The sequence below is a fragment of the Grammomys surdaster genome, unplaced genomic scaffold (genome assembly GCF_004785775.1).
Source record: "Grammomys surdaster isolate TR1022 unplaced genomic scaffold, NIH_TR_1.0 139, whole genome shotgun sequence".
Lineage (NCBI taxonomy): Eukaryota > Metazoa > Chordata > Mammalia > Rodentia > Muridae > Grammomys > Grammomys surdaster.
This window is the reverse complement of record NW_021604597.1, coordinates 13,320,368-13,332,297: the sequence shown is the minus strand read 5'-3', so window position 1 is coordinate 13,332,297 and position 11,930 is coordinate 13,320,368. Positions and strand designations below refer to the sequence as shown.

The following is an 11,930-nucleotide window of genomic DNA, read 5'->3' as shown; positions in this document are numbered from 1 at the left end:
AGACTACCATAACTGTTCTCTGAGAGGCTCCTCACAGCAGCCAATAGAAACAGATACAGAGACCCACAGGCAAACATTAGATAGAGGTTGGGGAAGAAATGTTGAGGGAACAAATGAGGGACCTGAAGAGGACAGGGACTCCATAGGAAGACCAACAGAATCAACTAACCTGGACCCTTGGGGGCTCTCTGAGACAGAACCACCAACCAAAGAGCATCCAGGGGTTAGACCTAGGCCGCTTATATATATATATACCCAATGTGCAACTTAGTCTTTGTGTTGGTCCAACAACTGGAGTGGGGGCTATCCCTAAATCTGTTGCCTGTGGATTGCATTCCCCTAACTGGGCAGCCTTGTCTAGCCTCAGTGAGAGAGAGGATGTGCGTAGTACTGAAGTGATTTGATTGGGAAGGGGGTTACAGGTCGGGGATCCCCCTTCTCAGAGAAGAGGAGGGGGCCATGTGTGAGGGTGGAACTTGGAAGGGGGGCTGATATTACAATATAAAATGAGTCAATTAATAGAAAAAATAGTTCTTCATGAATCAGTGGTATATAAATTACATGTGGTGATCTGAATGAGAAGTGTCCCTATAAGATCTGACATTTAAATGCTTGGTTTCCAGTTGGTAGCACTGTTTGGCAGAGGTTGAGGTACAGCCTTGCTGGAGAGAACAGCACTGGAAGTGTTCTTTGACTTTAAAGCTGCACATTTTCTTCACTCTTGGGCTCACTGCTTTGAAGATGTGGACATGCAGATCTCCCAGCATGACGGACAGTATTTTCTTTAAGACAGTTTCACTAATGTAGCTCTAGATGGCCTGAAAATCACAAAGGCCTATCTACCTCTTCCTCCTGAGTGCTGAGATTAAAGGTGCTGAGATTAAAGCACTACCATGCTTGGCTCATAATGAAATTGTATCCCGCTCCAACCATAAATCCAAATGAATTCTTCCTTCTCTATGTTGTTTCTGGTCATGGTATTTTAACATATAAACATTAAATTAGTATAATAAAAAACTTGAAAAACTGGAGACTGAAGTGGTTAATTTCGCTTCTGCAAGGAAATGGACCAGAAATAAAGGCAGACAGAAATATTTAAGTTTTCAATTAAGAGTTACATCTAGCCATTTTTTTTATTTTCAACTTTTATTTAAAATGTTATTCGAGGCCAGCATGTTGGTGCACTCCTTAAATCCCAACACTAAGGAGGCAGGGGCAAGCAGATTTCTGTGAGTTTGAGGCCTGTTCTAAGGACAGCTAGGGCTACACAGAAAAACACTGTCACACAAAACAAAACAACTTATTCCAATTACTTAAAAAAATCATTAATTTTTAAGAGAATAGAGAAGTATAGGGGTGGGTTTGGATGGAGAAATGTTACAATCTCTAAAAACTAACAAGTATGTTATTCTCTACTGGGCTGGAATGTCAGCAGGTTGTCACCTTAGCTGGTTATTCACTATGTAACTTTGCACATCCTGCTCTTCTTTTTTTCCCCCTTGTGTAGTCCTGGCTGTCCTGGAACTCACTCTGTAGACCAGGCTAGCCTCGAACTCAGAAATCCACCTGCCTCTGCCTCCCAAGTGCTGGGATTACAGGCGTGTGCCACCACTGCCCGGCACACATCCTGCTCTTAAGAGAGTTTGGGTCCAACACAATCTCTAGTGGCTCCTAACTCCCTCTAGCTCCAGTGTGAGGGTCTGATATCCTCCCCTGATCTCCAAGGGCACCTGCACTCACATGCACATACTCACATACAGCCACACACATATACAAAGTTTTGAAAACTAATCTTAAGATAACCATCACAAAAAAAAATTATAAATTTTCACTCATAAAAGGGGAATATTCATTCTAAAATGAATTGTCATAGAATATCACCAGTGAATGGTGATTCACCATCCTAGCTTTTTTTTATATATTGCACTGTCCTAAGCTTTGTATTTAAAATTTTCCAAATTTTTAGAGAAGCTTGTGGAGTAAACAGTCCTTAAATGTATGTCTGGCACATGTATATGGGCATTTTGGTACTTTCCCAATTAAATGCTACAAAAATTATATCTTTGCCACTTATAATCAAATAGAGGCTGCATTAGAAAGAATCACAAGATAGAAACTTCTTGCACTTAGCTAAATACTTTTTTATTCCACAAATGACAAATGAGTAAATGACAATCATTGCAATGTAATTACAGACACCTTGACAAAGGGCTCTTGTGTATTCTATTATTTTACAAAGCCCAAGTGGGAATTTTTAAATAATTTACACTAACACAATTCAAAAGAAAAATTAGTATATTTGGCAGCAATATGTTGTCTAAAAGAACAGTAATGCAGGCACAGTACGCTAATTAAAGACAAATTTAGTAAGGATTTAACTTAATATCAAGGTTAGATAAGGATCTCTAAATTCTTTTCTTAGAATCTAATCTACATAAACTCTTGTAACATAAATCACAAATAACTTTTAAAATGAATAACAACAAAACCTGCCCATGTTAAACATGGCATTTTTTAAATAGAGAATGAGTTTTGGTTTATAAACTCCCCATATTTAAACTCAGAAACATTTTTTAAGCTGTGGTAAAATAGTAAAAAACTTCCCAAAAATAAAGTTGAATTTGTTTTCTGGGTTAGCAGAAAGCCATACCAGGTCCCATATTTGAAGCACTAACAAGGCAGAACACCGTGGCTGCCAGCACTGTCTGCTCATGGTTTCCTCTAATCTTCTCTGACAGGAGATAGCTTTACTTCGTTCATAATACAGCTATAAACAAACAAGAACCCAATGCTCGTGATGTAGCTGTGGACAAATGCCTAAACATCAGTCACGGGGTTTGACTTGCTGCACTATAAAATACCTTAAATTAGTAAAATCTGCATTTTCAGAAGCTGAATAAAGATTTACATAAAACGAATACTCAGAACATCATGTTTGTGGCTAATTTTAAAAGCATACATGCATAAACACACCTTTAGTTGGTCATTTAACTAAAGAGCAACTCAAAGACTTGTGTCCACTGTTAACACTGAACAAGATGTTGACATATTCCTATACACCTAAGGGAAGTTGACTAAGCTTATTTTCCCGAACCCTTGGTAATATATGCAATGTTTTGACAATCTAAACATGTTGGGTCCTTTTGGTTCTTGCTTCCCTTTTTTGTTAAACACCAAGACTTAATGACAAATTATGAAACCATCATTTTCTTCTTTATAAAATTTACTGAAGACAGAAGGGATTTTAGTCATTTCACATCAATTTAGCAAAGCAATTTTATAGTCAATATTATTGCAACATAAAAACATGGCAGTCACTAGCAATTACACAGCAATTCACAGAAACTACACTATTCATTTCAATGAACAAGTAGCACTTTATAAAAAATATTCTCAGAGGATGTTTACACTCACTTTATGTAAATATCAAGGTTGTAATAGTTACAGTCAATGTAAACAGAGTACAAATGTGTTCTTCAAAAGTATGTGACTCCACTAGATTCTATTCAGTTCAGGTTTTTCAACAATTCATATTTTGGTGTTGCTGAAAGTAACACATGGAAGAAATAACTAACCTCTTTTGTGTCTTTACTAACTCTAAATAAGGTCCAAAGCTGCCACAAGATTCACAGAAAACAAAAATCTTAATAGAAAAATTACAATGGTGCTATTAAGTGACTAATTGAGGTCTCTCTAGTTCTAATAGCTAATAACCAAATGGCACAGCTCCTAAAGTGTTTTTTCAGCTATGTAATAACTCAGCCTTATTAGCTCATGACCTGAACAATCTCAGAACTGCAGGCAGCTACAACACAGGGGTAGATTTCTTCGAGGAAACAAAAAGGAGTAGGAAGAAAGGGGGTGAATAAGTCCATGAGGGTATACGGATTTCAACATGGGTAACAGTATCAGTTGCCTTTCAGATTCCTACACAGGCTGGTATGTCTACCTTCTGTGGAACATAGATGCAATCAGATCCAAAAGTCTGAACCCAAGGTCTGAACTTAGTTAATGAGGATCTCATCAAGACTCTACAGTTTACATTCCTTACCTGTTTGTCAAGAGACCAGTTTATATGCCTTAATAGTAACTTCTTCCTTCTGAGAAACTTAAAAACTCTGCACACATACACACACCCCACACACAGACTAACTTAGTTTGAGTTTGTATTTTAAATTCCTCAGATGACAGCAACCAAGGTTGGGATCCAATTAAAAAGGTGAATATTTCCATAGGATGTCTCTTCTGTATACAGTGTGCCTACTGTTGAAAAGTGGCATCTTGATATTCTGGGGACTCATTTGGCTGTTAAATGTTCACAGACATGCTACAACTGGATCTGGTTCAATTCCCAATGATGGCCCCCAACCTCAACAAAAACACGGGTGCAGATGCATTAAAGGCCATTACTGCTGTGAAAGCCTCATGTGGTAAGATAATTTCCTCTGCCATCTGGTACAGCTACTTTGATCAAGGCAAGAGGGAATTCTCAAGTCAAAAAACATTTAACCTGTACTCAGTTGAACCTAGACTTGGGCTAATTAAAGGAGCATCCAATACTGGGGTAATAATAAGAGTGAAGGCCTGCCTTCTAACATCACTCTGAAGAGTTTTGGAGTGGATAGTGGCGAGGATCATGTAGGAGAGCAATTGGAAAGCATGGTCAGAACACTGGGAGTGAGAATGTTGGTATCACTTCTGAAAGGCAATGGGGACCCCAGAACTCCTGTTAAGAGATGATACTGTGACCATTGATCTACTCCTGGTTAGTTGTATACAGAATGTCAACAGGGAATCAGAAAGCCTGAATCCAGCTCCTGCTCTGCCAAGTTAACAGTTATGAATACTTATCTGTTGTCAAAGCAGAAACATATTCTAGCAGGTCTTCCAAAAACACATAGTAAAGAGACAGTTTGCAAACACTGCAAAAGAGCATTTTTAAGAATCTGAGATGACCAAATCTTGATGGTATGTTCTTCAGCTGGTAGCCTGAATGAATGTTTGTGGTCTTTGTTGTAAAAAAAAAAAAAAAAAAAACCCACTATCCAGCTTTTCCACTGTGTCCTGCTACGCTTTTTCTTGCTTACAACTAAGAATGCACCAAGGCATGTGGCTCAATTGGTAGTGTTTACCAAGCATACACAGTTCTGGGTTCAATTACCACGAGCATAAACTGAACACAGGACTGAGGTGGTGTAGGCAAGGGTGAGAAGATTCAATGTCATCCTCAAATACAGGATGAACTTGATGAGCCACATAAACACTGTTTCAAGGACACAGAGTACCCATTCAGAGTTGGGTTGATATTGCGACTTCATAAGACGAGGCAATGAGATGAAACCGACCTTTCCAGGACCACACATCCTTAATAGCAAGGCAAACCAGTAAGACGGACAGTGCTGTCTGTTTTACCTGAATACCTTCATTCTCTATACAGAACAGAATCCAGTTATTCTCTAAAATTGGCCATCAAAAGCTAAGTCCCAACACAGCAAGGAAATTAATTTTATGATATTTGGCTGCATGCTACAAGATGAAAGGGGGGGGAGGAAAGAAACGGTATAATCCCATCACTGAGATACATCTAAAAACTTGTCCTCAAAACTTCTAGCAGGGGCTGGAGAGATGGCTTAGCAGTTAAGAGAATTGACTGCTCTCCCAGAGGTCCTGAGTTCAATTCCCAGCAACCACATGGTGGCTCTCAACCATCTGTAATGGGATCTAATGCCCTCTTCTATGTGTCTGAAGACAGCTATAGTGTACTCATAAACATAAACTACTCTTAAAACTAAAAACACCTAAAAAAAAAAAAGGTTAAAAAAATATGTCAGGTTGTTCTATCCCACAGATGGACCATCACTAGGTCTACTAAAATAAAGCTCGGATTTATTTGGCTTTTAAATTTTTCTGGTCTACCAATTTTCACAGATCTCACTTACTCTAATAGTTACAAAGAAATAACACAATTATGTACACAAGTGTCCCAAACCCAAATAACTAATAGTGTAAGCCAAAACTGCCTAGGACATCAAGTGATAAATGTTAAAATGCATGAAGTTCAAGCAAAAAGTTAACAACCTATAAGGATATATGGTTTTAGGGCTGGAATACACTTAATGGAAGGATGGCTTCCTCAAAGAAAACCTGGCAGCTGGTTTTTAAAGTCACTGGTAACCATTCCCAAGTTGAGCTTGCTTGTCTCCTTGACTGTAACTATTTTCAATGGCCCACATGAACTACTACGATGTCAAGTAAGCTATACAGTACCAGGCGAAATGACCACATAGGAAAATACATAGTAAACATGAAAACTAGCTCAGTCTCACGAAGTTTCTGTATCATGTGCAGATGTGATCTGGAGAAATTTTCTTTTCAGCATTAAGGATTACATAAAGGCATCTAAAAGAACATATTAGGAAAACACTAAGTACATTTTACCTCCAATCTTTTTGAGTATTGTATGTATATCATCAATGTCTAGAATGCCAAAGTCATAAATAAACAGCACTTTCCAGAGTACACGGTCACCTGAACAGCTGTGCACAGACCATGGCAGTGACCAATATGCCACAAAACAGACTTCAGGGTAAGAACATCTTACATTCTGCCTGATTCTTGCTGTGTGCACCAGATACTTCTGCTAGGTTTTTGATGTAATCAAATGCACTGATACCTTGGGAAACATTCTGTACTTGGCAGTTCCCAATCAGAATAACACAACCCTCAATCTGCCTAAATCTCTCACGTCTTCCTTTTAGAAAGCCATCAGAACTTTCTCACTGGGACGATAAACACTTAACCTTTTGTAGAAGACAAATACTGTTTCTGGTGTGGATGTCTGGTCTAAGAGATTGTTCCCTCTTGGTTAAACAGCAGTTTCTGGCTATCCTCTAGACTAGCCAAATACATGACTTCTGCTATATATCCTTTTGTTTTCATTTAACACTAAATCCGAAACAGAAATTGGTACTTGAGTAACAGAAAAGATCCAAATTAGACAACAGACTGCAACTGGGGTTAAAAGCAAGTGAGAAAAACATGGTAATATTTCTTAGAACTTCACTTTGTACTGTCTACTTTCTCAGACTTGTGTGGCTATCATCAAGAACCTGTGAGAACTATCGGCAATAGCATTAAGTCCTGCTCTGGTCTTGAACCCTCCCCAGAAGTTAGCAGAAAAGATATTGGCAAACATCCCACATCAGTCAAGATTTCTGAGCAAAGAGTAATAAACCTGTCTACAGATCAGACCTAGGGTATCCTTTTACAGCTCTTTCCTAAGTAAAAGAAACATTTCCTCTCCCAAAGAAAGGGAACAAGTTCTCATCGCTTAATCTTTTCTGAGACAGCCTCTTTGTCAGAGAGTATCTGAGACGGCCTTGGGGAGAGATTAAGAACTCTTTCTACACAGCTGTAGGAACTGGTGAAACAAGGCTGGGAGGAGAAAGCTCTTGCTTGTATTAACACGATGACAGCGAAAAGCATGGCATCTGTAAGAAACATGGTCAGTTCCTTTTTACGCATGGCTGTGACATCATCAAACTCTTAAGTCCTTCCATAATTAATTCCTGGTGTGCTACATCTTTGAAGCATCTTATATTTTATTTTCCCTGTACCATGCCAAAAAATAAAATAAAATAAAATAAAATGTCAAAACAGCTTTCTTGTACCTTTCTATGGCATGAATAGCTTTTCTTTACCCGTTTAAGAAAAAATAAAAATTAAAAAATTTAAAAAAAATTTAGATTCTCGAAAAGGCACACACAGTAAGTCATACTGGTAACCGAAGGGTGTTTTGATTCTAACAGTACCTAGACATGGGCAAGCAGACAGAAGCTAGTCTTCCATTGTCATACATAAGATATCAAGAATCCATACATAAGACTAAGGGAGGCAAAAGCAGGAATAATCTGTCTGCATTTGGGCAATGGTGCCTTGATGATTTACCCAGACACACTAACTATTCCTTGCCTTTTAACCATCCTCAGCTGCACACTAAGCCATGGATTGTTGCTATGAGAACTTGGGTATGAAGTAGCTGCTTCAGGAACGTTTTTTCACAGTACTGCATGTCATTAACAAGTGGTTTCTAATGAGCCTCAATTGCACACAGTTCTTCAACAACACATTTATTACTCCCACTCTGTGGTTCCCGGGGGCTTTGATGTTAGGTCATACATAATTCGAGAAATTCCAGGAATCTTCTTTATCTCAGTGACCATCTTTAGCACCACCTGTTTACCAAAACAAAGTTTACAAGAAAAAATGAGAATACACCACATGTTCAATAATCCTACAAGGCTTATGCTTGTACCTTAAAACTAAAACATGATCTGTTCTGGCTATTCCTCTTCACATATGAGAGATGGTTCTGATTAAACTTAGATTATTTTTCTCCATAGATACAGTGACTTAGTGCTATAGCATCCAAGCATGTCACTTTATGTGTTGATACAATACTTCATATATTATCTATGGCTTAAATACACAACTCCAGCACTACCAAAATCTCACAGGAGGCACTTTGTCAACTTTAACAACCTTTGTCAAAGACAGTTGAGCACCTGACTGTCTTGAAGAGCTGACAAACTTGGCCATAAGAAACATATGCATGCTAAACATGCCCCCAGCTATGCAGCAGCCCCTGTCAGAGCCTCACATTAGTGCAGTAACAAAGAGTTCCACTTATCAAAGTCTCAGTTCCACTTTTCACAGGCTGCTGTATAAATGACTCCTAGGAATTTCGCTTTGGTGAAAGACAAGGAGAGTGGTAAAGAAAAACAATGAACTGTAGGGTTCAATCCCCAGCAGGCTGGCACATGTCTACAATCTCAGCACTTGGGAGAAGGCAGGATGATCAGAAGGTCAAGATCATCCTCAGCCAGAGGTTCACCAAAGACTTCATCTTAAAAAAATAATTGCAATTGTAAATATCATCAAATCTCATTGTTATTTCTTAAAACTCCCAACTCTTCTCCACACCTAAGATTGAGTCCTTTATATGAGAAAACTCTTTATATTAAGTAAAAATCAACAGGGCTAGGCTAACACTCTACATAATAATCAGAAAAAGCAGGTATCTCAATGTTGTATTAGATTTAAAGTCCCTTTCAGCTACACTGTATTAAATAAGTGAAAACAAAGAAAAATGAACCTATAAAGAATCAATTCTAGAAACATAAATTGTCACAGCCTATTTCCGTCAGTGTACCATGTAATATATGAGGCACTGACACACAGTATATTAGAAAAAGTAACATAAATTACCTCTACGGGAATCTCATTGCCGGGTGTTGCAGGTATACCAGTCATGAAGTCACTAGTAATAAAGGTTCGAATGACCACAGACCTCTGGCATGAAGGCTGCTTCTGAAGTGGATCTCGATCGAAATGTAATGGGGTCAAAATCACTGGCATCTGGCTGATTTTCCCAGCATACCCTAAAGAAAGAACCATGTAGTGCTTAGTATCATTCCACAGTGGAAAAATACTCTAACCTAACTCAAGGAAATCTAGTAAAGAATCTCTTGTTATCTCTCCCTCTTCCCCTTCCTTGCACACATAAAACACGTGTCACACACTGAATTCAAATACTTCCACAGTGTTGAAAGTGTATGCAGCAGAATCATATGCGGATGTAATCGTTCATATCTGTACTCTCACCACGAGAGAGGCTGAGACAGGTAGGTCTCAAAAGTGAGAGCTATCCAGACTATATACTGAGAGCCCAAACATAAGCAAAAGAATATTTTGTTCACAGCAATGCTGCAGCAATGAGATACATAAAAGAAAGTCAATTTCTGTTATTCAGTGTAGCCCCACATTCTACACTGTAAACACCAACTTAGTGATCAACAGCCCACTGTTTCCAAGGGAAACGGAAATACAGATAGGTTCCTATAAATCTATGGTCAAATGTGCTCTCTTCAAAATAAAGCCTTGAGTTCTATTTTGTAGTATTTCTATTTGAAAATATCTAATTTAACATTTACTTTAGATCCATCAACATTAAACTTACAGTTAATGGAACTAAAACTCCTGCCTTGACTTATCTAACACATGGATCTTCACAATCGGTAACTTATCTAATACACGGGTCTTCACATGAGGTATACCACAGCTTTCTTGTGCTCTGGGGTCTAGCTAGCTCTTCAGTGTTACAATTCAAGGTGAGTTTTCAATAGAGAAATCATGAACAACAAAAAGCCCTGAAAATGTTGAAAATACAATGGCAAATAGACCATCATGACAAGAACTGTTAGGTGCAAGCTCAAACAAGAAGAACGGAGCTGTGGTCCACATAGGCTGCTGTGAAGACATGCAGGGCTATGCACCTTTTTTTGCTACTCTAAGTGTCTGTGAATAGCTGAATAATTAACTGTATTTAAAAAGCAGTATTATGGAAACTCCCATAATAAACAGCAAAAGCTACATCCTACTGTCTGAAATTATTAAGACCAAACTTATAAAAACCCTGTTATACATACAGTGTGCTGTGATAAACAGAATGAGCACTTACCAGACTCCCTGAGAATGTTATGGGCCTCAAAATCAGCTTGGCGTAAAGTACTGAGCACTCCTGTTGTCAAAAACGTCGGAGTAACATCTGTAGGAGGTTCTTTAACTGGTGGGCCAAAGATGTAGACAACTCTAGATGGAAACAGGTCAGAGAAAACACACTACTGTGAGAAACTGTATGTGGGACTTTCGATCATCTCAGGACAGTTCAGGGTGGCATGTTCTATGGATTTGGAGTTCTGGCTTTCCCAACTCTCTCCTTAACAGATTAACTCTCTCATTAACACAACTCTTCCAGGTTAACCCTGAGATGCATTTCAAGTTTCCGTACAAACTAAAGACAAAAGAAGTCTCAAGCAACTACTGTTGGTTAAGCAAATAATATTCATGAAAAAAACTGGAAACAGACAACTATGAAATAACATTTAATTAGCAATTCTGACACTAAACAATTTGAGTTTTTTGGTAAGAAGTGTTAAACATCCTTTATTTGATAATATATATATATATATACCACACTAAATATAATATTTAGTAATTCTTTGTTAATACAAGCCACACTAAACTGCCTTTCTGTAAGTAAAAGGAAGCACTTTGAATTCAAGGAATCCTAATTAAATTGGCATCAAGAACAATAAAGACAGATGTCACTTCATCTTTAACTACTGCCTGTGTCAGGCTAATGATCACAAACAGACACACAGGAGAGTTCTGGTTGGTTCTCAGACAGTTAAGATTTCCCCAGTGGTTACTAAGCCTATTGTCATAACCAATGACATCATGTAAGTATTAATCCAATCTTTCGGGCAGCATCCTCCTATGTGTGCCGTGATGAGCATTAATAGTTAAGTCCAGCTTTATCTTACAAGAACAAGCAATAATAGTATTTATGGAAGTAGGATTATTACTTTGAGAGATTATATTCACTTTACTGAAAGCCAATTTTACTTAAATCTAAACTGTCTAAAAGAAATTTTCTGTAAGCTTTGCATGATCTGAAATGAAGCCTGATACACAAATTACATTATATACAAATTACATTATGGTAAAGACTAAAAGACATATGATTATTTTTGTTTTGTAATAAACAGACGGTGGCTATTATTTTATTAGTAGGCTTTTTAAAGATAAGCTATTAAATCTGCATTTTCTCCCTCCTTAATTCCAGCAGAGACCATTTTTGGTCCAAAGACACACTGCTGGGATTCTCAAAATTCTCTTTCAGTGTTTCCTTCCTCTACCCTGTGTTCCTGTTGGCATTTGTGTAAGAGAATCCAGTGGCCTGACATGTCTTCCTAACTAAACAGACTATCGAGGTTCAATCTAGTCCTCCTTCTTCAACACTGCCCAATTTTAATGTGCTTTCCACCACCACCACCACCACCACCACCACCACCACCACCACCACCACC

At 38.2% G+C, this 11,930-nt stretch overlaps 1 protein-coding gene across 1 annotated transcript in view; it reads right to left on the bottom strand.

The window, feature by feature from the left end:
* Positions 1-8,112: 8,112 nt before the first annotated feature.
* Positions 8,113-11,930, bottom strand: part of Gmps (guanine monophosphate synthase) — a 31,622-nt gene continuing 27,804 nt past the window's right edge. The window contains exons 14-16 of the mRNA XM_028763634.1: positions 10,520-10,650; positions 9,268-9,440; positions 8,113-8,234 (exon numbers count right to left, since the gene is read on the bottom strand). Coding sequence (XP_028619467.1) covers positions 8,133-8,234; positions 9,268-9,440; positions 10,520-10,650 — 406 coding nt within the window. The 3' untranslated portion in view covers positions 8,113-8,132. The remainder of the gene's footprint in view (positions 8,235-9,267; positions 9,441-10,519; positions 10,651-11,930) is intronic.